Source organism: Gopherus evgoodei, chromosome 1 (genome assembly GCF_007399415.2).
Source record: "Gopherus evgoodei ecotype Sinaloan lineage chromosome 1, rGopEvg1_v1.p, whole genome shotgun sequence".
Lineage (NCBI taxonomy): Eukaryota > Metazoa > Chordata > Testudines > Testudinidae > Gopherus > Gopherus evgoodei.
In genome coordinates, this window is record NC_044322.1 from 133,147,713 (window position 1) to 133,174,150 (window position 26,438).

The 26,438-nt window shown below is 41.9% G+C and overlaps 1 protein-coding gene across 3 annotated transcripts in view; it reads left to right on the forward strand.

Moving 5' to 3' along the window:
- Nucleotides 1-26,438, forward strand: part of WWC3 (WWC family member 3) — a 180,692-nt gene that overhangs the window by 105,587 nt on the left and 48,667 nt on the right. For all 3 annotated transcript variants that reach the window (XM_030572575.1, XM_030572584.1, XM_030572564.1), the window contains 2 exons: nt 5,994-6,143; nt 8,462-8,535. In XM_030572575.1, coding sequence (XP_030428435.1) covers nt 5,994-6,143; nt 8,462-8,535 — 224 coding nt within the window. The remainder of the gene's footprint in view (nt 1-5,993; nt 6,144-8,461; nt 8,536-26,438) is intronic.

Consider the following 26,438-nt stretch of genomic DNA (forward strand, 5'->3'; position numbering starts at 1 on the left):
GTTTGTAACCAAACACGCCAAGCTCCGCCTCCGTCCTCTCCAAGTCCGGCTCACCTCGGCGTACCGCTTGGACAGGGAGCCAATGGTCATGGTAGTTACCGTTCCCTCGGACGCCTTAGGCTCCCTAGAGTGGTGGCTAACTTCCTCCTTGGTGTGGACAGGGATGCGGTTTCATCCGCCCCAGCCCTCACTGCCCCTGACGGCGGACGCATCATCTCTCTGCTCGAGTGCTCATGGTCACCTCCGAGCTTAAGGCCTTTGGTCTTCTAGGGAGCTGGCATTCCTCATTAATGCTCCAAAAATGAGAGTAGTCCGCCTGGCATGCCAGGGGTTCCAGCGGCAGCTGCGAGGCCGTTGTATCTCGGTGTTTACAGCCAACACGATGGCCAGGTGCTTCATAAGTATTCAGGGGGGACATAGTCCTCCCCCCATTTTTTGTCAGGAGGCCATCCATTTCCGGGTCTTTTGCATGGCCCACTCGATGGAGCTGGCGACGTCCTTTCTCCCAGGCGTTCGGAACGTCTTACCTCTTTGACTCAGCAGGTCTTTCCTGTCTTACGAGTGATCACTCTGCCCCATGTGAGGCGTCCCGCTTTCCGGAAGTGGAGATGTTTCCTCACACAGACCTGTTCGCTCACCGCGAGAGCAGGAAATGCCAGGTGTTCTGCTCCTTCCAAGGTCTCTCCTCGGAATCGCTCTTGGACGCATTCCTGATGTCGTGGAAAGGCCAACTGCATTATGCCTTCCCACTGTTCCCACTGGTTCATTAGGTCCTGCTCGAACTCCGCAGGGGCAGAGTGCGCATCATCATGATCACTCCAGAGTGGTCCAGGCAGCACTGGCATACCACGTTGCTCGGCCTGTCAGCCCAGACCTCATCACTCAGGGCAACGACAGGCTTCGTCACTCGGACCTGCAGCCTCTTCGCCTCACGGTGGCTGCTGCGTACCTGAGTCGGGGTGACAGGCAGCCTTCCACCTGGTCAACGTACCGGGCCAGGTGGAAGCGTTTCTTTTACAGCTGCAATACGCTCGATCTTGCTCCTGCTGAGGTCTCGATCCCCTCTATTTGGCCTGCCTCTGGCCTTCAGCGGCAGGACCTGGCGGTATCATCGCTGAGGATACTCTCGGCAGCCATCTCTACCTTCCAGCAGGCTAAGATGGACGTTCAGTGTCCCACGCTCTATGGGTTCGAGGCCCCTCAAGGGCTTGAAGCGCTTGCACCCTCGGGTGCGCCGCCCAGCCCCGCCCTGGGTCCTCAACCTAGTCTTGGCCAGACGGGTCTCTGAGATCAGAGCTCTTACGGGGGTTCCGCCGTACACTAGGTTCCACAAAGACAAGGTGCAGTTATGACCGCACCCGGCTTTCCTCCCTAAGGTGTTTTGGCCTTTCATGTTACCCACAGCTCAACGCAATGGGCATAACCGTTGCACTCCTTGGACATCTGTGGAGTGCTCGCATTATATTGACAGAATCATTTCCTAAGGTGCCCCCAGCTCTGCCCGGTAGCGGGCCAAAGGGAGGGCTTGCTTGTTTTCCTCTCGGAGGATCTCCTCTTGGGTGATGGCGGACATCCCCACTTGTTATGATTTGGCTCATATTTCCCTAAGCCACATCACTGTGCATTCTACCAGGGCTCCGGCTTCATCTGCCGCCTTGCTGGCTCGTGTTTCTACCCACGAGATCTGTCGCGAAGCTCCATTGGTCTTCGGTCCATACCTTTGCTTCGCAGTATGCCCTGGTTCAGCAGTCAAGAGAGGCTGTAGCCTCTGGCTCAGCAGTTTTATTCTGCCACATTTCACTCCGACCCCACCGCCTTTGTAAGGCTTGGGATTCACCTAACTGGAATGGATATGAGCAATCACTCGAAGAAGAAAAGACGGTTACTCACCTTTGTAACTGTTGTTCTTCGAGATGTGTTGCTCATATCCATTCCGCACCCGCCCTCCTTCCCCACTGTCGGAGTAGCCGGCAAGAAGGAACTGAGGAGCGGGTGGGCCGGCAGGAGTATATATGGAGCGCCATGGTGGCGCCACTCTAGGGGGTGACCTGCCGGCCCACTGAGTTGCTAGGGTAAAAGTTTTCCGACGAATGTGCACGCGCGGCGCGTACACCTAACTGGAATGGATATGAGCAACACATCTCGAAGAACAACAGTTACAAAGGTGAGTAACCGTCTTTTCTTATTCATATAAATGTCTCCTCTTTATATGAATCCATTTACACTCTTGACTTCAAGGATACCTTGAGTTCCACAGAGTAATTGTTACATAAGAAAATATATTATTTGATCGGTTTTATGTTACTTGTCTTTAATTTCATTTTGTGTTCTCTTGTTGTTTGTATAATGAAACAGGGTAAAGAAGAGAATGTGCTAATCCACTTATTATTTTATATATTTACTACGTTTCCTCCTGTCTTCTTTAAACTATGAAGTGTTTATTTTATTAACTTATCCTCATTTAGAATCTATCCAGGCCTCTAATAATATTTTTGCCTCTCTTGACCATTGTAGTTTGTGCTTTGGCCTTTTAAAAATTCAGTGATCCACCTTTTTGGCTTCAAGAGCCAGCGGAGGAATACCAGTACTATGATGCACTAGTCGAGATAACTGGAATGTAATTGCATATGGTTGCATGAAGCCTCTTCATCCCTATCTCACTATCATTAGGCATTAACTTCCCCCTTTCCTTTTTTTAAATCTCAACTTCATACCATACGTTAGCTTTATACACCTTATTAAAAAATCCAGAGAGCCTGTGGGCTTGGAAAGATGACAAGGATAGTCTGTTAAATCAGCTCTGCTGTATGTGAAAGGCAATATCTTTTAGGAGCCTAGTAGATTAACATAGCCTTTCAAATGTATCTTTCATCTCTCTCTGCAGTAGTTTCATCATGTTCTGTTAGCTTTTTTTAATTATCTGGGTATCTTGTAATCTTCTTATTATGTTTCCATAGTTTAAAAATTATTCAGTCTCTGAAGCATTACCCAAAGGTCAGCTGATGGACTCCAAAACATTGTCTAAGTAGGCAGAAAAGTGAAGTCACTATTAAAAATGTCAACCTTCCTTGGCAACTTTCACTATATTTGCTATTTTGTATTGGCCAACTTTTAAAATGGTTTTCAGCCTTCCACATGCCATGGCTAGTGAGAATGATTAGAAAAGCATTTCTTCCTGGATTCTATAATGCACATTTGGGGAAGGTAGCTGGCAGTTTAAAGGCTTGTGTGTGAGAAATCTTGGATCAGCTCAACTACTGGCCTTGTTTTAACTCTCCCACTAGACTATTTTATTTAATCTTATGTCTTAACCCAGCAACACAGTGTCCACCTGACAGACTGAGGAGTCTTGAGAATTGCACCTTTAAACCAAACTTTAAGTGTGATAGTAGTGGCCTGAAAAGTACTATTAAGTAATTACAAATCTAGTATCACGTTAAATGCCATGGACTGAAATGTGTCCTCTGGCAAGCCTGGAATAGAAGTCATATAGAACAAATGAGAAATTTAGGATGATATTAGTCATTGGTTTTAGATCTGTTTTACTGATGAGAATTGAAGTTGTCACAATTGTATATTTCTTCCAGTGCATTTTGTGGTGCAATAGTCTTTAATATTGATTTGTTTCATAATTAGTTACATATTTTATTCAATTTCGGCATACTTTACAATCCTGATCCAATTTTAAGATTTAACAAAATAACAGTATTTCAAAATATGAGTATCTCAGTTATGTAGACCCAGTATGAAGTCTGTTTAAAATTTTCCATATTACTTTTACATTTTAAGGTCTGACTAGCAGGCGAAGGGGAAAAAAAATCTCTCACAATAAACACATTTTGGAAAAAGCAGTGGTTATGGAGGAGTTGGGAGTTTTATGTAAACACTTTGTAAACTATTCCAGAAAGAGGAAATAGAAAACTTCATAACTACCTCTTAATCTAAATCTGTAAGGTGTAGGCAGTGGACCTAAACATAGCAGAGGTGACTCAGTCTTCTGTATGTGCTCAGAAAGCTGTGGCTGTTGTAGAAATATGATAATTGGATGAGGATATGTGGGAGAAGAGTCTGAGGCAAGGAAGGAAGAGGTGGACAGGTTTAAACTGGGTGCTGTGGTTAGAAATAATGCCATATATGTGGTGTCATTGCTCCAAAAAGATGAGGGAATGTTTATAAAGGGTTGTGTGCGTAGTTAGACTTCTGAGAGCTGCTCTTCCCCCGTGCCTACCAAGTATACATTCATACTAATTTTGTTGTCTGCTCCAGTGTGTGTTTTCTTCTGTAATTTTAACATCCATCGACAGCCCTGGGGAGATTTTCCTTTTTTTTTTAACTGGGTTGGGAAATTGAGTAGGAAATATTGAAGTGGAAGAGTTGTTTCTATCTAACATGAAGTAAATATTGCCCCAAAATTGTATCTGATAGTGTGTGTATTTGGCATAGTGTCCCCAGGATAGAGCTATGAAGTGAGAGAAGTTTCAGGCAGAAGACCCCCATTGCCCTACACCCAGCACAGCTACATTTCTCCTGTACCTCGTGGAGATGAATGGCTTTGAGCAGGGCAGTGCAGATGAAAGTGGGACCACACAATGTGGTAGAGCATGTGTGGAAATCAGAGGGCACCAGGCCCCTCTCCTCTATTGGCTTTCAGAAAGGGCTTTTTTCTTGCTTCTGTAGTTGTCCAATTGTAAGCAAAGAGGAGATGCCAGTAGTACGATGTTGTCTGCAGTTTTTTATGAGCTACAGTTTGAGAACTACTGAGCTATATTATGTTCTTTTTTTCTTAATAAATTGCAGGTTGTTGCAAATTAGCAATCCCCATAGGGAACCTAAAATCAGCAAACTCTGTTTCACTAGCACTGAGCCTCTGTAGTTTAGAATCAGGTTAGTTCTTTGTTAAGTAACAGTCTTCTTCCTGATGCTGGTCAGTATGGTTATAGTAGGTTAACTTAATGTTTGATGGGATTTGTTAGTGTGAGTTATCTCTTTTTGGGAATTTGTTGGAGAAGTTTATTTAAATATTTTATGTTTAAATTTTTTGCAGTGTAGGATGCCAGTGGTCTCTCTCATGTATGCCAGACTATGGTTTTTGTTTTCATTGTGACAAAAGAAAAAAAATCTTTTGAAAACATTTGGTTGCAGGAGAGGGTGAATAATCAAATCATGAAATTAAAAGTTGGCAATTTATCTTGAAGAGAAACTCTGTTTAATGGGAACTTCAAAAACCCCAAATCCTGCTGTCTAAGCTTGTATAAAAATCATGATATTGGCTTTCTTCTTTTAATTAACATTTCATTTAAGAAATTGAAAACTTGCCTTCTGTCTGATAGTTGCTATTTTGCATGATTGTGTCTTACCTGCCTTTCTCCCTCTGTGCTGTTCTACACCCTTACCTACACAATCTGCTCAGATCCATAGATTTCATAGTGCTGCCCTTCTTGCAATCCAAGTGGAAAAACCTCTCTGGCTGCATGGACCTTGTGATTGTAGAATCTAGGGGTGAAATTAACTGTGATTAAAATTGAAGCAATGGGTGATATTTTTTCAGGATGGGTGAGGGATTAGTCACTGAGGAGTGTCCTGTGTTGGCGGCAGGGGCAGGTAAGACATGGCCTTCTCTGCTGTCTGTCCTGGAAGCTGTCAGCTGCCATGTATAAAGTCAGAGCCATTCACAGCTCTGAAAACTGAAACTTTGACAGATATTTCTTAATTATTTGTTGTTCTTGGATTTAAACTACATTACTTTTAATATACACTTACATACAGTATACAATCATTGGGGGGTTTTGGAAATGGATTATTTTCAAAACAAAGTTCCCATTTCACAGAATGAAATGATATATTTGACTTTCTTACAGGTAGCTTTTTTTAATAAACATCTTGTTATATCCCAATAATAGAAAAAGTAGTGGGTGGAGTAATTTTACTATTTTTTGAAAATGGACAACAAAAATTAGATTCTATTAGATCACCTTTTTAATGTTCTTTTTTAGAGCCTGGCAAAGCTAACAGATGGATTCAGGAATAGCTGTTGTATTACAGACTCTCTGCAAGGTCTCCAGCACAATTCTAGTTCACTGAGTGATTCCTGTTTACCTCAACAACACTGTGATGCTTGTTCTCAAACTGACATCACTGGAGAGGTATGTGTTCCAATGCAAGATGTTTGCTGTGGAAAATAAGCTGCTTTTGTGTTAATCACATGATTATGGTTCATTTTCCATTTTAATTCAAAGATGTTTTGGCTGCAGTGGAATGGATGCTTGGAAGAAAATACTGTGTTTTTTCCCTCCATTTTTAAAAGAATCCATTTTGGTTTAATAGTGTACAAATAATGTTCACTAGTTATGTGCTTTGTGATTCTAATCCTCAAACATGCAAAAGGCCTTTGTGAAATGTTTACAAAGGAATCTGCTCCTCAGTTCCATCAGTCTGGGCTGAAGCAATCACTTTCTTACCATTGACATGACTAATGGCCAGATGGCAAAGTAGACCCTGAATAATAGTTCCCCACGGGCATGTTCACAAGCTTCCCAGTCTATGGTTTTGCCTGTTCATAGTGCAATTGTTGCCAGCTGTTGGCACCAAGCATCAAACTTTTACTAGTATTACAGCCATGCTGGAGGGTAAAAAATAAAGGATTGTAAGCGCCCAGTTTTACATTTGCCTCAAGGACCTGTTACCCTATGACCTGTCAAGTGTTTTTTTACCCACACTTGGTTTTGTCTTTTCATATGGATTAAAAGATTCAAGATCTAAATTGATATCTACTCCTTTCTTCCAAAATAAAGGGAAATTTACAATTTAAATTAGGGCTCTAATATTTTGTTTTTTTTAAATAAGAATCCACTTCTTTCTTAAGCTGGTTGGTCAGGCTTTCGCTGTAATTTCCTTCAAGCCCTTCTTTAAAACATGTTCAAGAAAAGTAAAAGAGCACCACACTTAAACAACCCAATGTGAATTACACTGTCGTGTGCATGCCTGTTAAAGTGGTTACCATGCACTGTTACTTTGGTCATTTGAATTAGGATTTCATGGGCAAAAAGTAAGCAACTGCTTCTGAGGAAATTTGAAGTGGAGTTGAGAGCTCATTCACAGTGAGATAGTATAAGAATTTGAATGTTACTTCAGATACAGAGCTTGTTTCAATTCAGGAACTTTAAGTTAACTGCTTTTTCTGAGTGTTGTATACCATGCATTTTTTCTTTGGTCTATTTTCCCTCAAGTCCCTTTCTACTCACCCATGTGTGATGGGTGAGTAGAAAGGGAAATTTTTATAAATATGACGTGATTGTGGTCTGTGAAGAGTTTGAAGAAACTGATCTGGCACTAAACTTTTCTCATATGGTCCAAAGTGAGAGTCGTGTGGTACAAATTTGTTGAAACTGGTGGTGGATCAGATTGCAGTGTCCTAGTTTACCAAAAGGATAATAGCCATGTTCTCTGCTGCAGAATGCACATTGAATACCATCCACGACAAACCAACTATGGTATATTTTGAAGACTGTATAGCATACATTTGGTTAGAAAATATAAATGTATATCGGCATAGGGATAACCCTTGCACTCTTGAATTTGAAAAATATTCTGCAGTGGGGGAATTAGTATCAGCTGGTGGTTGTGAATGGGAAATTGGTGGATTGTGTTACCTGTGCCTGAAAATGCATAGAGTAGGACAGGGAACTGATAAGGGACTAAAAACTCAGTGATCTGGTATGTATGGGGATCCAGAGAAGTTATAGCTATTAAGCTATATGTGGCTGGCTTGGGGAGGAACTAAAGCTGCATGTGATGGGGCATATTGCCCAAGGAGGGTTTGCAGAAGTGAGCTTGCTTTGCTACAGTAAGAATTGCGGCATGGCAACAGTGTTGCAACCTTTTGATTCAAGAAGCAGTTATAGCATGTTCGAATAAAACTGATTAATTTGTTGTTTATTTCTAGATAAATTTAAGGCAAAGAACCATGGATTTCAGGGACTAAAATACTTAGTAATGCTTCAACATATAGGGAACATCTGTCTTTTTGCTTTGAAAGCAAAACCCCAATGACTTTGCACTGACTTTTCCCATAAAATAAGAATACTACTGTAATAAGCAATTAAATATTGCACTCCTTTGATTCATCTTATTCTTTACATTTTGAGCTCTGATTTAGGAAGGTCTTAACAATGCATAATTAAGTGTTACTAACTCATTTTATTTCCATAAAGCCAGTTTACTGAGAGGGCTAACTTTACAGTTACTGCACCTTTAGGTAATTTATTAAGAACACAATTTCATATCTTAAGAATCCAAACTATCTCTTGCAGACACATTTTTATTTGAAACATTGATAGTTTTTTGGTAAGCTTGGGTGGGGAGACAACATTTTATTTATATTCTTTTTACAATGTTTGTTACTAATGTGTGTTGTATTTTGCCACCTTTCCTTCTCTTCCTGGTCCTCAACTCCAAAAAAAAGTTTTGCTTTGATGATAAAATGAGACTTGTGGACAAAGTAAGACTGAGCTGGCAATATGAAGAAGCCAAAAAGAGGTAAGTAAACTTAAGCCTGTTTTCTGTTCTTTGTGACTGAAACTTTGGAAATAGATTTGAAACCAAGCAATATCACCACTTTCAGTGTACCTCCTGAAAGATAGATTAACTGTATTTGCTAGTACTTAGTCCATAGGTAGTTGAGGTTTACTGTAGCATAACATTATCAGTAAGATTACAATATTTGTTTTCAGGGGAAAATCCAAGTGTCAGACATATCAGAAGCCCCATGTACACACAAAGTTGCACTAGTTTAAAACTGTGGTTTGAAAGTGGTTTTGTTAAACAATTGCAAAATCTTGTGTGGACACTCTTAAGTTAATTTAAATCCAGTTTATATCTGTTTAGCTCATGTTGGTAAATTTACAGGGCAAGCTAAACCCGTATAAGCAGTTTTAAGTCAATATACGTATGACTGCATAAAGGTTTGCACTAGTTTAACTAAATCAGTGTAGATAAGGCTTAAAACTCAAAACGAGCAAGTGAAAACAAAACTTTCTTAACTGAACAGCAGTGCTTTTAAACTTTTAAGACCTTTAATTAACAAAGGGTGTTTTTTTTATTTTTAAAAACAAAAAGTTTGAAAATTGGTTCATCCTTCACTAATTCCTTCGGTCATATTTGCCTACTTAGTGATTTGACTTACTATTTTTTTTTGTTTTGTTTGCTAGTGTATCAATCCTGCAGAACCAACACAACTCTGTTAAAAGTAAATTGGACACACTTCTGGTTTATGCATCAAGAACATTGTTAAGTAATTTCTGTTTGCAGTGCTCCTTAGCAGCTCCATTGTCCTCAAACTATGTGCTTAGTTACACCTGTGCAATTCCATTGAAGCTTATAAGGTATTACTAGTATAAATGGTAATTTGAGGACAATAAGATTGCATTGCTGTAACAGTGATTTTTATAGACAAGATTGGTAGCACCATTATTAAGATTGCCCGACATCTCCCACAACCACATGTTCATTAGCGTATAACTTTGCCAAAACTTAACCTTTGGGTCTGACATTTTCCAAGTCAGGTGTCTGCCTTACCCAACATTTTTCAACATTTAAAGCAAAGTGGTTCAGGCATTTCTGAGAATGAGGCTAGAAAAAAGATTTTTTGCTCATAATAAAAAATTCTGGAGACCTTTTCTTTTGGAAGCTATAGCACCCCCATGCTTTGAAGCAGAGTCTTGACATTTGGCAGGGGGTAGGGGTAACAATGTGTCAGGGATTTGCTTTTCTCCATCTCTGTTAAAATCAGAATGATCTTGGCCAAGTTTGAATAATTGCATTTCACACTTGTTTGATGATGACTTGCCAGAACTTCACAGCTAATTTCTTTGAAGATTCTGTCCATGCTGAGCAAGACTTGCCCTGTAATTGCTGCTGCGGGCCACAGCTGGGCACCAGGACTGAAAGCAGGGAGGCTGACTCTCTTATGTTCTCAGTGCACTGCAACTGGACCCAGGAAGTGAGCAGCAGGAAGCTGTCTGATGTGAATGCAGAGGGCACAAGAGCTGTATGTAGGAGGAAGGGAAAGGGAAGAAGTAGATTGGGGCAAAGAATTGGGCAGAGGTGACTGGGATTGGCTGGGCAGAGAGACTGGAACTGGGAGACAGATTGCAAGGAACCTAAGGGGAGAGACTGAGATTGAAAGCCAGTGAGGATGGAGAACCTGGGTAGTGGAGGATGGGACTGGAGGTGGGGGAAACAAGGGAAAACAGATTAGACATGGTTCTAGAGAGAGGGAACTGGATGGGCAAGAAGCCAGGGGGTGAGGAGTAACTGGGAATAGCTGAACAAGGAGTATAGTGGCATCCGGGGGTGGGACAAGGATTTGTTGGGCAGTGAGATTGGGATTAGGGTTAGAAGACTGAGGAGTGGAGGCTGGGACTGGCTAGGTGAGGAGACTGGCACTAGGACGAAGAGCGAGGGGTGGGAAGAAGACGGACATGTTGCAGGGCGTGGAGTAGAAGAAGTCTGTGTCCACCAGAGACACTCCCTCCAAAGGCTGGAGTGGAATTTAAGATTCCTGAGCTTCCTCTGCTGCCAGAAAATATCGTTGAAACCCACTGTCAGTGTGTGTGTTTCATCTCCCCCTCTCCTGCCGGACCACACAGAACAGTGGTGCCCAAACTTTTCTTGTCATGCTCCATACCAATAATGGAGGAGCTTGAGTTGATTTGGAGCTGGGGGCAGAACTGTGGATGGGCGAGGAATTGGGGCAGAGGCGGAGTTCACCTGGGGGCAGAGAGGGGATGAGGGCAGAACTGGGCTGGGTGACGAACAGGGGATGGAGTAGAGCTGTGTCTGCAACTAGAGCTGAACTGGGGGCAGAGCAGGGGGTGGAGTGGAGCTGTGGCTGGGGCTAGAACTGGGCTGGGGCAGAGTGGGACTGGGTGGTGCTTCCTACCCATCTCTTGCCCCTCAGACCGTGGTAGACTCCCTGAATATCCCTCAGGCCTCCTTATGGGGCACACCCAACAGTTTGGGGAACTCTTAGTTCAAATGGCAGAAGTCTGTGTGGGAGATCTAAAGATTCCAACGGTACTAATCATCCATGTAGGTGTCAGTATGATGCTATTGGATACAATTTTTGTTGTTTGTTTCTTTTTTTAAAAAGCAAGGAATTTACACAAAACCTATGTTAAAAGAAAACCATTACAGTTGCAAAGTCAAGCATTTAGAAGTTAGGAAATGCCAGAATTAAGGCTGTCTATGCACCCTTTGTGCATACAAGCAATGTGATACAAACTTTAATTACATGATCACACACATTTTTTTCCTTTAGTGAAAGGGAGGCTATAGTCTCCAGGACCCGTTTCACGTGTACCAGAAGTTGGGAGGGGTGTAGTGAATTAAGCAGTGGCGTGCAGGAAGAGAATGGAGGGTGTCATTGTTAAGGCAGTTAAATGCTGCCCTCAAGAACAGGATTCTACCCTGCCCCTGTCACAGAAGCCCTGTGTAGTCACTTGTTTCAAGACTGGTAGTTGGAAAAACTTTTATTTAATTTAAAAAAAGCACTGTGTTTTACAAGACCTAATTTAATCTGAAAATTTGAGGGAAGCTAGCATTTTAACTCTTCGATTTGGTTAAAAGTTTTTCGAAGTTCTTGCTCCTTTTCATCTACTTCAAAGAGTTAAGGAATCCCGTTTTGTTCGGTAGGGCCAACATGTATGCCACTTAATTTCCAACTGTGATTGTGAGTTGGGAGGGAAGGAAAAAAACCTATTACTTTTTATATAATTGGGAAAACATGACTGAGGAATGATTGAAAAGATGTAGACATTTATAATGTACAATGTTTTAACACACTGGTTACAAACCTGTTAACACTGGTCCATTGGTGCTCTGAATAGTGCAGCTCACTGCGATCATAAACCTAGAGGGAAGGCCATAGGAATTAGAAAGGATCTTGGTTTGGACAGCAATGAAAGAACTTGCTGAAACAATCAACTTCTGTAAATCACCTTTGTCCAGATTTTCCTTGTCTGTCCCTCCACAAATGCAAGTCAACGCCACACCACTCCATTTTGTTGCAAGCGCGTTCTTTTCACTTATGGCCAAAGAGTTTTATCATGGGATCGGCCCAGCACATTTTTGGTCTCCCCAGTGGTCACTTGGGGTCTCTGGGGATCCGGTTACTGATGCAGGTTGTCCACCTATTGTCTTGCCTGCAGTCTACATGACCCACCCATCTTTGCTTTGCATCGTATATTGCCTGCACTACATAACTTCTGTAAACACGCTCTATAGATATGGAGTCGGCAACCTTTCAGAAGCAGTGTGCCAAGTCTTCACTTAATCACTCTAATTTAAGGTTTTGCGTGCCAGTAATATATTAACATTTTTAGAAGGTCTCTTTCTATAAGCCTATAATATATAACTAAACTATTGTTGTATGTAAAGTATATAAGGTTTTAAAAATGTTTAAGAAGCGTCATTTAAAATTAAATTAAAATGCAGAGCCCCCTGGGCCGCTGGCCTGACCCAGGCAGCGTGAGTGCCATTGAAAATCAGCTTGCATGGCGCCTTCAGCACACGTGCCATAGGTTGCCTACCCCTGCTATAGATATAGTGCCATATGACATGCTACAGAGAAATTGATCAAAGACCGTTCCCCACATGTACAGTCTAGGAGATATGTGACATTGATCAAGGATGCAGGAGATAAGTGAGGTTTATGCAATATAATATAATAGGGGTTATTTGTATCTTACTGTATAAATCATGTGAGACAGGGTGTTAATTAGTTTTTCCCAAGGTACAATCAGATATTCTACATGTCCTTCCCAGAAATTTTTTTGTTTGATGTCTGGAAAAACATATTGGTTGCTTCTTTGTGGTATAGCATGTAGCACAAGCATAAATAGAGGGGAAATGCTGAGCATTTCACTAATTGTGAAGTACTTGTGTTATCTGAACATCAAGAAGTGACCCGGTTAAAACCTTTCTCTACGAACTACATTTACTTTTTTTTTATTGAATAAAAAGGCCCTCTGTATTAAAAATATTTTTCTAAAATTGCCACTAGGATACAATTTTGCTATCCAGGGATAACAGCTTTGACAACGAACTATTGTTCAACAGAAGTGTTAGTTGCTTTAAACAAGTCTTTATTTTGCCCAGTATAATGTATAGTAGTAATCAGCATTTTAAGTTTTGAGTGGAATTGCACAAAGCTCAATTTGCCCCTACCAGTTATCTCTGGTTACATTCTTCATTTATCATGCATTCCTTCCCTTTAGCTTGCTGGCATTTCTGTAGAGCTTTTGTCTCCATTAAATATTTTTGTCTTCAGCCTTGCTTGGCTGATGAAACATCTACTGTAACTGCACAGCGTGGGTGCAGGAATGTGCTGTGTTGGATTAAAATCTACAAACTAGAAAATTAAAATGCTGCATTATATAATAATTGTAAAACATTTTACCATGACTCCTTACTACTTAAATGTAACATGGAATCAATCTGTTATGCTGGTAGTACACAGCAAATCAGTACATTATACAAGTTCTTCTTTTTGGGAAAAAAACAAACAAGTTAACAGAAAATTTAAAATATACTCAGTGTAGAGTGGAAACCACCTCCCTTTTCTCTTTCTAAAAAAAATGGAAAAAAGTAAAAGTGATAATATATGGCATGCCATAGCCTACCTGTACTCCTACAGAGTCAGGAAGATAGAGCAGCTTCAGATAGCAGTAACTTTTTGGCTTTGCCATGTGTAAAGAAAAATAAATATGATTTTCTGTTCGATTTACTACTTGTGTGCATAGCCTCTTGACAGAGAAGTGCAAGTGTGAGAGTTCAGATTGAGCTCCCTACAGGAGAAGAGACTCAGTAGCAGTAGAAAAATTTCCCTCCCTCCTTTCCCACTGAAGGTGATCTGAGTTGAAATCCTGCCTTCAAAAATTCTCATTCTGTACCATCCTGAGTGACTTGATATTTACATAAATTAAGACATTCGCAGAGATTTTCTACAGTTTCCCATATTGGATAATTTGCCTCTTCTTGTGAGCAGCTTCTGCTGGATGGAGTTGGGGATTCTTGCACATTGAATCCATTGCTCTGGGCAGAAACTCATAATTCATGTCTTATTGTTCAGTCCAGCTCACTGGGAGGCTACATCTGTTTCCTTCCACCCCTTACTCTTCCCTCCCCCACCTTTTAAAAAATACCAGTTGAATGCTACTTCCATGGGATTTACTATTTGTCTGTGAGCCCTGCCAGTCTCACCCTACAGAATTGGAAGGAGGAGGTGTGGTCACATTAATACAATCTCACTTGGAGCAGTGACTCAAGGACCTTTTTGGAGCACTGATATTGGCTTCAGTTACTATATCAGTGAGAGCCCACCTCTTCAGAAAGTAGTTGGTGGAAGCTGGAAAGGCCATCACAGACCACTGCTCTGACAGAGCTGTTGCATAGCAAGAAAAATCAAAAGCAAAATTGCTGCTTTCACAACTCTTAATGGTGCTAGTAGTTTAATGCCTTATATGAGCTTCTATCAGCAAAATCCATTCTGAAATATTCTAGTAACTATGCCACATCTCCCATGAAGTATATGATTATGCTTCTGAACAGAAGACTGACCATACTGGGTCAGACCAAAGGTCCATCTAGTCCAGAATTCTGTCTTCTGACAGTGGCCAATGCCAGGTACCCCAGAGGGAATGAACAGAACAGGTAATCATCAAATGATCCATCCTCTGTTTCCCATTCCCAGCTTCTGGCAAATAGGCTAGGGACACCATCCCTGCACATCCTGACTAATAGCCATTGAAGGACCTATCTTCTATGAACCCATTTAGTTCTTTTTTTGAACCCAATTATGGTCTTGGCCTTCACAACATGCTCTGGCACGGACTTCCATAGGTTGACTGTGCGTTGTATGAAAAAGTACTTCCTTTTGTTTCTGTTAAACCTGCTGACTGTTAATTTCATTTGGTGACCCCTAGTTCATGTGTTAGGAGAAGGAGTAAATAACACTTCCTTGCTTACTTTCTCCATACCACTCATGATTTTACAGACCTCTATCATATCCGCCCCTTAAGCTCAAAAGTCCCAGTTTTCTTAATCTCTTCCTATGGAAGCCATTCCACACCCGTAATCATTTTTATTGCCCTTTTCTGTACCTTTTCCAATTCCAGTATATCTTTTTTGAGATGGGAGTGACCACATCTGCACACGGTATGTGGATGTACCATGGATTTATATAGAGGCAATATATTTTCTGTCTTATTATCTAACTCTTTCTTAATGATTCTGAACATTCTGCATGCCTTTTTGACTGCCACTGCACATTGAGTGGATGTTTTCAGAGAACTATCCACAATGACTCCAAGATCTTTGAGTGGTAACAGCTAATTTAGACCCCGCCATTTTATATGTATAGTTGGGATTATGTTTTCCAATGTGCATTACTTTGCATTTATCAATATTGAATTTCATCAGCCATTTTTGTTGTCCAGTCACCCAGTTTTGTGTGATCTCTTTGTAGCTTTTCGCAGTCTGCTTTGGACTTAACTATTGCGAGTAGTTTTGTATCATCTGCAAATTTTGCCACCTCACTGTTTACCCCTCTTTTCAGATCATTTATGAATATGTTGAATAGGACTGTGGACAGCACTATTTATGTCTTTGCATTCTGAAACTTGACCATTTATTCCTACTCTTTGTTTCCTATCTTTTAATCAGTTACTAATCCATGAGAGGACCGTCCCTCTTATCCCATGACAGGTTACTTTACTTAAGAGCCTTTGGTGAGGGACCTTGTCAAAGACTTTCTGAAAATCTAAATATACTATATCCACTGGATCCCCCTTGTCCACATGCTTGTTGATGACCTCAAAGAATTCTAGTAGATTGGTGAGGCATGATTTCCCTTTACAAAAACCATGTTGACTCTTCCCAACAAATTATGTTCATCTATGTGTCTGACAATTTTGTTCTTTACTATAGTTTCAACCAGTTTGACCAGAACTGAAATCTACAGGCTTATCGGCCTGTAATTGTCAGGGTTACCTCTGGAGCCCTTTTAAAAAAATTGGCATCACATTAGCTATCCTCCAGTCATTTGATACAGAAGCTGAGTGAACTGATAGTCCTGCAATTTCACATTTGAATTCCTTCAGAACTCTTTAAGTGAATACCATCTGGGTCTGATAAATTATTGTGGTTTAGTTTATCAATTTGTTCCAAAAACCTCCTCTGACACCTCAATCTGCAACAATTTCTCAGATTTGTCATCTAAACAGAATGGCTCAGGTTTGGGAATTTCCCTCACATGATCAGCTCTTGAGACCGATACAAATAATTCATTTAGTTTCTCCGCAATGGCCTTATCATACTTGAGTGCTCCTTTAGCATCTCGATTGTCCAGTGTCCTCACTGGTTGTTTAGCAGGTTTCCTGCTTCTGATGTACTTACATTTTTTTTTATTTTTTTTTTTGCTATTACTTTTTGAGTGTTTGGCTAGCTGTTCTTCAAGTTCTTTTTTGACTTTCCTAATTATATTTTTACACTTCATTTGCCAGAGTTTATGCTCCTTTCTATTTTCCTCACTAAGATTTAACTTCCACTTTTTAAAGGATGCGTTTTTGTCTGTCACTGCTTCTTTTACTTTATTGTTTAGCCATGGTGGCACTTTTGTTTTCTTACTGTGTTTTTTAATTTAGGGAATACATTGAAGTTGAGCCTCTCTTATGGTGGCTTTAAAAAATTTCCGTGCAGCTTGCAGGGATTTCACTTTTGGCACTGTACCTTTTCATTTCTGTCTAACTTCCTCATTTTTGGGTAGTTCCCCTTTCTGAAATTAAATGCTACATTGTCAGGCTGCTGTGGTATTTTGCCCACCATAGGGATGTTAAATTTCATAATATTATGGTCACTATTAACAAGTGGTCCAGCTATATTCACCTCTTGACCCAGATCCTGGGCTCTGCTTAGGACTAAATCAAGAATTGTCTCTCCTCTTGTGGGTTCCAGGACTAGCTGCTCCAAGAAGCAGTCATTTAAGTTGTCAAGAAACTTTATCTTTGCATCCTGTCCTGAGGTAACATGTACCCAGTCAATATGGGGATAGTTGAATTTCCCTATTATTATTATTATTATTATTGAGTTTTTTATTTTAATAGCCTCTCTAATCTCCTTGAGCATTTACCAGTCATTATCACCATCCTTGTCAGGTGGTCAGTAATATATTCCTACTGCTGCTATTGGAGCATGGAATTATTATCCATTGAGATTCTGTGGTACAGTTTGGTTCTTGTAAAATTTTTAAGTCATTTGATTGTTTTTTGCACATATAGTGCCACTCCCCCACCAGCACGACCTGTTCTGTCCTTCCTATATATTTTGTACTCTGGTATTACTGTGTCCCATTGATTATCTTCATTCCACCAAGTTTCTGTGATGCTTATTGTAGCATTTAATGTGAGGCACTTGAATTCACCCATCTTATTATTTAGACTTCTAGCATTTGTGTAGCGGGTCGGCAACCTCTGGCACATGACTCGCCAGGGTAAGCACCCTGGCAGACCGGGCCAGTTTGTTTACCTGCAACGTCTGCAGGTTCGGCTGATCACAGCTCCCACCGGCCGCGGTTCGCTGCTCCAGGCCAATGGGGGCTGTGGGAAGCCATGGCCAGCATATCCCTCGGCCCACGCCGCTTCCTGCAGCCCCCATTGGCTTGGAGTGGCGAACCACGGCCAGTAGGAGCTGCAATCGGCCAAACCTGTGGACACAGAAGGTAAACACACTGGCCCGGCCCACCAGAGTGCTTACCCTGGTGAGCCGCATGCCAGAGGTTGCCAATCCCTGGTATATAAGCACTTTAAAAACTTGTCACTTTTTAGCTGTCTGCCATTACATGATGTAATTAAATGGGATTCTTTTTTATGTGACTGTTTCTCAGCAGATCCTACTCATATTTTATCATTTTCCATCCTCTCCTCCTTACTGGGACATAAAGAATCTCTATTAATAGATCCTCCCCTAAGGAATGTGTCTATCCAAACCAGGTTCTCCTCCGCACCTGTCGTCTTTCTCCAACCCTTAGTTTAAAAACTGCTCTACAACCTTTTTAATGTTAAGTGCCAACAATTTGATTCCATTTTGGTTTAGGTGGAGCCCATCCTTCCTGTATAGGCTCCCCCTTTCTCAAAAGTTTCCCCAGTTCCTAATAAATCTAAACCCCTCCTCCCTACACAGTCGTCTTATCCACACATTGAGATGCTACAGCTCTGCCTGTCTAATTGCCCCTGTATGTGGAACTGGAAGCATTTCAGAGAATGGTACCATGGAGATCCTGGACTTTAACATCTTACCTTGCAGCCTAAATTTGGCCCACAAGACCTTCTGTGTCATTGGTAACTACATGTACCATAACCACCAGCTCCTTTCTGGAACCACACAAGTCTATCTAGATGTCTCAAGAGATCTGCAACCTTCGCATCAGGCAGGCAAGTCACCATGGAGTTCTTCCAGTCATTGCAAACCCAGCTATCTGTTTCTAATGATCAAATCCTCCATCATTATTAACTGTCTCTTCCTAGTAACGAGTTCCCTCAAGCAGAGAGGTATTCTCAGTGCACGATTATACCACAACACCATCTGGAAGGAGGATCCCAACTGTGGGATTGTTTCCCTCTGTTCCAGTTAGATATTCTCCTTCCATGAGACTTTCATCCCCTCAACTGCACAGAGGCTGTCAGATTGGGGATGGAACCGTTCTACTGTGTCCCAGAAAGCCTCATCTATGTACCTCTCTGTCTCCCTTAGCTCCTCCAGTTCAGCCACTCTGGTCTCCAAAGCCCATACTCTGAGGGCCAGGAGCTCCTTGCACTAAATGCACACCTACGCCACCCGCCCATAAGGCAGGCGATCATACATGCTGCATTGGGTACAATAAAGTGGGTACTCGGTTGGTTGGTTGGTTGGACTTCTGCCTGAATTCTCTTTCTACACCTGCAGCTCCTTCCTTTGTTGTTGATTTGGTTTTACCAGGGGGTGTTTTTGGCTTTAAGTTTAAAGAACGTTAAGTGTATTTAGCCGCCGCCGCCACCAAACACGTGCACGCGCGCACACACCCTCTAAACTCCCTTGCAAAACTCTTGTTAGCTACTCCTGTTCACTAGCTCCTCTGGCTCAGCACATGGTCCCACAAACAAACAGGTCACATGGTATATTTCAGTCAAGCAGCAAGCTCATCACAAACATGCACGCTGCAGATGACAAACTCTACCCCAAGGGTAGAGCTCCTCCTTTAACTCAAGAACTACATCACAAAACTCCTCCGTTAGCCTCTCCTGTTTGCTAGGTCCTCTAGTTGCTTAGGAATGGGTTTTTGAAAGCCTTGGTCTTTCCGAGTAGCCCCACCCCATGGTTAAGGGTTGATGGGTGCTAAAGGGCTTAGGGATCAAAGCCGTATTAAGAAGTTCTCAGCCTTGCCTGGCAAGCTGCTAGGCTGAGCACACGGTCCCCCAAACAAACAGACCACGTGGTATATTTCAGTCAAGCAGCAAGCGCAACACAAACAGACACACACTACAGACAAACTTACTCCATGGGTCACGTAATCGCTCCTCCTTCACCTGGAGAACTCCCTTGCAAAGCTCCTGTTAGCTGCTCCTGTTCGCTAGCTGTTTCTTTGCTGAAGAAAGCACATTGCATCTTTCCAAGATGCAAATTAGAAATAGTGCATTTTGCCTTTTGTCAGCTAATAATCTAAGAAGTCATAGACCCAAGTACAAATCAAAAGAAAGGGATCTCTCAGTGCAGTGCTCATTTGTAGTACCATAACCTGGGCAAGTCTGGTTTTTGGCAGAGAGAATAGGAAAAAGCTATTTAAACTTTAAAATAGGAATAAAAATGCTCAATTTTCTTATCCTGTGCTGTTGATCAAATGCAATTTTAATGGTAACACTGCTTAACTGTAATGAGATTGGCATGAATCTGCAGCTGAATTGATCATAGCACTAGTGAAAGAGTTTCAGTGAAATACATGATCATGTGGCTAGCTTTAAGGTCAAAAGGTGCAAAAATGATTTAACTGTTGTATGTATGCCAGAATGAAGAAACAAATCCAAGAGCTGTAGAGAAAGAAATTATTCATTTTCCACAGAAAGAAATAGTGAGATTTAAAATAGTAACATGGGTAATGCTGAGGAGCTTTAAATTTGAAATCTTGCTTTGTGAAAGCCTAAAGTAATGCAAATAAAAAGTGCATATGAAAAATCTGTTTTTACTACTGATGAGTATTTGTGAGTGCGCACTTCTGCACTATTGCCTGTGATCAAGATGACGTTAGTTTATTGTAGATAGATGTTACCTTAATTAAAATGGAAAAGAATTTTGCCCAGTTATTTTAACCTATTCTGATGCCAGCTGATTTTTTAACTCAAACTTAATTAACAAATCTCGGTTTCCTTACCTGGAGGTATCCTCATATGAAAGCGCAAGCAATAACTTGTACCTTTCTTCTCTAGTCTAAGGTCAGACAGCATCATTTTTCCAACTACTTTCCAACGAAGTTCCACGGAAACATTAGACCAAACTCCAAAAGCTTAGATTAGCTGTCAACAGACAATTCAGAACTTGGAGTTTGTATATATGCAAAGGACATTAGTTGCATCCTGCAGGTGGGTTCAGATTGTTCCATTTTCATTGCCTCAGTCAGGCAATTAAGAGAGCAATCCTGGTATTTTGTGAAGACTCAGTGTGTTGAAACACTCAGAGCAGCAGTATTATGGCAGCACAGCTGTGACTCCACAGTTGAGGTTGTAAGAAACTTTCCATTATAGGGCAATTTTGAGCTCTCCTGAATTCCATAGTAAAGATCCTATAGCTTGACATTTCACAAATGTGTTTCTTCCTGCCAAAAGAGTATTTTGGCAAAGTCTGGGTATATAACACAGAGTGTCTGAGACATGTTCATTGAGAGAGAATGATATTTCATTTTTAGTGAAGTCCTCTAATGCATTCTTGCCATCTCAAAAAATGACTTGGTACAGGCACTTGAGATTTTCTGACATTTGTTTGTTTTGAACTATAACCTTCTAGTTTCCTGACATTCAAACATCTGTTCTTTTGTTATAACTAAAGTAATGAGTGATGTAATTAATAAATACGTATTTGCAGCTTTATCTTCACCAAGTTTTTCATTTGGTTTGTTAGTGTTTGAAATGCATTAATAATATGGGTATTTGTTTTTAAAAATCACAGCATTTTTGAAGCAGACCATAAAACCAATGTATGCATTCATTGCACATTACAATTAAAAGTCTCTTTAAATAACAATATTTTCATAACGTAGATCAGGAGTGGGGAAAGGAACCTAAAAAGGAACACAAGGGAGGCTAAAAATGAATGGAGTGTTTTTAAAGACTCTGCCCTTTATTGGCAAGGAAACAGCAGCTCCACGGCCAGCGTTAATCACTATATTATAACATTTCTCAGCTTCCTGAGAAAAAACAGTACTAAGTATGGCCAGGAAGGACTTCTCCCAACAGAAACAATACCTAGTGTAAAGCTTATTTCATATTGCCATCTGGAAAAAATTTGGTCATCTGCAATATCAGGTGGGGGAAAAAAATAAAATCAAGTATCAATGTAAGCCATATTACAAGCCCTGTACCAATGATATGATATAGCATCACATTTACCTTTTTTAAACAATGCCATTTCAGAGTTTTTTGTAATGGGAAATGATCATTTTTTGTAGCTTTTAATGTAGGTAGTAAGTTTCATACCAAAATGCTCCATGCACAAAAGAAATATGATCTTTTACTGAGCCAGTCAATAGTATTTCCTCCTTTTAATGTGAATGCAATACAAATGAAAGCACACTTGTGAATTGGTATTGTATAGTTTACATACTTTGTGCTTCAGCTATTGTATGTGTATTCCAGCTGTGGTTTCCTGATGAACATCTAGACCATTAAGTGGAATGTCAGAACCAGGAACAATCACAAAATTAGTGTTCATCCACTCCCCTACATCCATTGGTGTGTGGTTCTGCACTGAAAGGACAGCAAACATTTCCCATGATACATGCAGCTCAATTTTCAAGCACCAGAAATGCCAGATGAAGCTATATAGGAACTTCAGGGGCTCAGCAGCTGTTAGAAACAGGCCCATGATCTTTTAGGATTTGTCGATGCACAGAGATTATACTGCTATAACGTAGGGTGGCTTTAAATGGCTGTAGTTATAATAGTGTAACACCCATTTGAGCAGTCTTATTCTAGTATAAGAATGGATTTTTCAGGGGTAGCTTATAGTGCTTTGGAAGAGGGGAGTTATACTAGCATAACTATAGTGGTATAACTGAAAAAATTTCCAGTGTAGACAAGCCCACTTTTTTTTTTCTTTTTTTTTTAGTTTTAACATGAATATAAGACCATGTGTCACAGTTCTCGGCCAAATTTCAGTTTGGGTATTTACATTTTGACTACTTAACTTCTCCTGAAGTTTCAACAAGCTATTATTCACAACCTGCCCATAACTATTCCACAGGAGTGCTGTGAGCTGATGAACTAGGGTTACCAGGTGTCTGGTTTTTGACTGGAATGCGTGGTCGAAAAGGGACCGTGGTGGCTCCAGTCTGCACCGCTGCCTGGGCTGTTAAAAGTCCAGTCAGCGGGGCTAAAGCAGGCTCTCAGAAGCAGTGGCATGTCTCCCCTCCAGCTGTTAGGTGTAGGGGCAGCCAGGGGGCTCCGCATGCTGTCCCAACCCTGAGCACCAGCTCCGCAGCTCCCATTGGCCGGGAAGGAGGGGCGAGGCCTTGGAGGAGGGGAGGGGCAAGGGTGTTCAGTTTTGTGCTAGTAGAAAGTTGGCAACCCTATGATGAAAGGTTGCATTCAGGATCTTGTATCTATCACTATGGTATCTAAGCACTTTCCATAGTTAGCACACATGGGTGACTTACAAACTCGCATTGTTTTGCATCTCATCTAATCACAGCAGTTGTACATTTATATGAAGGGTTTGGGGCATAATAAGTACTAATGCTTTCTGAGCTGCTGTGAGAGAAAGCTGTCTGATTCCACCACTGATGTAGCTGTGTTAGAGAAATAAATGAACCAATAATACACGTTCAGTGGAAAAAAAATTGTGCTGATGCAACATTATGGTCAGAGTTAAAAAAAAGACCCATGAAAATAAAGAAATGCTACAGTTCCAAAACACAAAACAATAATTGGCTCATATTGATCCCCAGTTTTGTTAGTTTATGGGCACGTTTTACAGCAGAAACAGACAATATATTAAACTACACATAAAAGAAAATTAGGAATAAAATACTGTATGTGCAGCGTGGCAGAGTTTATATTGTTGTGGAACCTTAACTTTCTTCTTTGAGTAGATAAAGCCATGTATTGCATGTGGGTATGGGTGTGCCCCAAGCATTAGAGTTGAGAAGTTTGTCTAGCAGTACTCTTTGGATCTGGCGGGTGATGCATAGTTGGGATCCTCCTTCCAGATGGTGATGCTGCTGCACACTCAAGCTCTGGCGTTTCCCCCAAGAGGAAAAGGGGTCATTCAACTTCTTCTGGTGCAATGAAGAAGAGGACCGATTAAATGAGTTGAGACCATTCCAGGGCTCAGGAAGACTCCTCTTTGAAGGGGAGTGCTGACTGGCACTGTATTCCCTCTGGCACGTAGGATGGAGCAGGTCCATCCAGCTGCTCCCGGTACCGTGCTGTGAGCAGCAAGGGCCTGTACTGTCAACTCTGGTTCCAGCACTGGGGTGTCCCTTGAGTCCAGTACCAATGATGCTGGCACCAGTGTCAACTGTCGCCACGCTGATGGCATACTAGCCAGCATCAGACCTACTTTATCTCTCAGTCCCAGACTCTCAGCTAGTTCAGGGGTTCTCTGGTGCTATGGCTTCCGCCGGCTCGTCCTCCATAGTGCCCTGGACAATTTCTGGTCATGTCGCAAGCTGTCAGGTTCATTGGCACCGCAGCTCGAACCATCTGAGTTGTAGATTTTGGAGTTGAGGCCAGGTCCAGCACTGAAGACCCCTTTGGTGTTGGTGCATTCTTCGGCGCTGTCGTCATCGTGGCGGCAGATCCCATCCTGGAGTTTGGTACTGGCCTGAGTGACGACACCTTTCCTGGTAGTGGGTAGGAGTATGTCCCATTTGATGCCACCAGGGCCAACTCTCCACTTCGCTTCTCTTCAGCACCAATGCTGCCTCCTTATTTGGCTTCAGATGAGTCTGATCAGTTGTTTGCCCCATCAGGGTTGGCTCTCCTGTTGTCAGTACAGAACCTCTGGATTGTCCTCCCCGGTAGGCGCCAGAGATTGCACTCAGATCATTATCGATACCAAGATCAGCATCTGTCTCACAGCTGGGAAAAGGGGATCTTAGACCAGTGCCTACTGGCTATCAAAACCTTGTCCTTATGCCCAATGGCTCATACTGGAATCACTGAAATGCTCCTCGGTCCCTGAGGTTCTGTTCCTTGACCCACTTCAGAGTGAGATCACCAGTCCCAATAGTAGCTTCTGCTGCTGTACTTCTCAACTGCAGTCAACTACTTAGTCCATTCCCCAGGACCTACAGTGCTCTTCCAGCTGAATCCTGTGGTACAAGAACAGGATCCATTGTCGGCACAGCTAACTGCCTCTTTGTCCTCCCTGGATGACTCTTCTGTGCTGGAATCTTTCTCTCCTTCAGTATCCAAGGATTTTAAGTTGCATCAGGGCCTCCTGAGGTGTATGGCCGCTACCTTTGGTATCCAGTCAGAATATTCCTGTAGGAGAATATCCATAAGATGCTGGATATTCTCCAATCACCAGCTCCAGGAGAGAGTAGCCATCATGATAAATGAGACTTTCACTGGAGCCTTCAAAGACCCTCTAGAATACCCCAGCTTCGTTGCCCCGTACAGTGAAACGCTCGGAGAAATAGTGCTTTATTGCCATGCAGGAGTTGAGGGTTTCTACTCCCATGCATCCCACAAGTCAGTCTCAAACTTAAACTGGATTGTGCCAAGCTCATTCTTATTGCTTTAGTGGGGCCAAGACATTGCTGGTTCTCTGACCTCCTCATGGTACTGGTTCGGCCTCCCCTATCCTTTCCTCTTCATCCTTATCTTCTGACTCAGTATCACAGTCAAGTTTTGCATCCAGCATTCATGTCCCCACATCTCACAGCATGGATGCTGCATGCTTAGAAGAGGAGGAGGAGGAACAGGTTGTGAAGTGCACATGATCAGTCACGTGGCACAGGGCAGCTGGATCCCCTGGGAGTCCAGAATGCACATCAACTTAGAATCCAGGGCAGTCCACAGGCCTGCAATGCTTTCCTCCTACTCATCCAATCCAAACATGTTCAGTTAATGTTGGAGAATGTAATAGTATTTTATATAAGCAAGCAAAGGAGAACAAGAGCCCTTTCTTTGTGCATAGAGACAGTCACGCTCTGCAGCTTGTGCATCAAACATCACATAGCCTTATCATAGCTTACTTACCAGAGATTCAAAATTCCCTACTGGACTGCCTGAGCAGACACTTTTCTGTGAATCCTGAATGGAAGAGTCATGATTCCATTCTCAGTGATGTCTTCGCTTAATGGTGAATGCTACCTTGGGACCGTTTTGCCTCTCAGGCAAACAGGATGCTTCCTCACTACTGTTTTAGAGCAGGTCTTGGCAAAGGCTCATTGCTCCTTGATGTCACAGAGAGTCACTTGGGGTGTGTCTTCCCTCCAATTCCTTTGATCACGCAAGTTGTATGGAAGATCTGCTGAGACAGAACTTGAGTCATCCTCATCATGCTCAACTGGCTGAGACAGTTCTGGTTCACAGATCTGTTGAAACTCTCAGTGCAACCACCTGTGAGCATCCCCTTGTTGCTGGAACTGCTAATACAACATGGGCAAGGTCACAAACTGCAATTCAAGCCACAGCAACTCAGAGCTGTTTATTTGGATGGCCATCAGAGAGAGAGAGTGGTCATGTTCCAGGAGGGTGTAATCCAAAGTTAAAAAGACTTCTACATGAAGCTGTTACTCAGCAAAATGGAAAAATTTATCTGCTTGGGCTCATCAATGCAATTGGTTTCCAGAGTCCGCCAGAATCCCTGATGCTTTGAGTATCTACTTACTCTTAAGTCTTTCCATAGCCGAGGTATCAAGTCATCAACCTGTATCAGTGGAGAGACTTTCAAAATAGATCTCGGGTTGTATTACCTTTTCTTACCAGAAATTTGGCATCCCCTCCTGTCCCCGGAAGGGGTAAAGGCTCATTCAACAGGGGGCAAGCCACTTCAGCTGCATCTCTGAGAGACGTACCCATACTACAGATATGTAGGGTAGCTACTTGGAACTGTTTGCGTACCTTCCCAAGCCATTATGACTTTGTACAGTCGTCAGCTCTGGCTTTGGGGACAGCAGTACTACAGTTAGC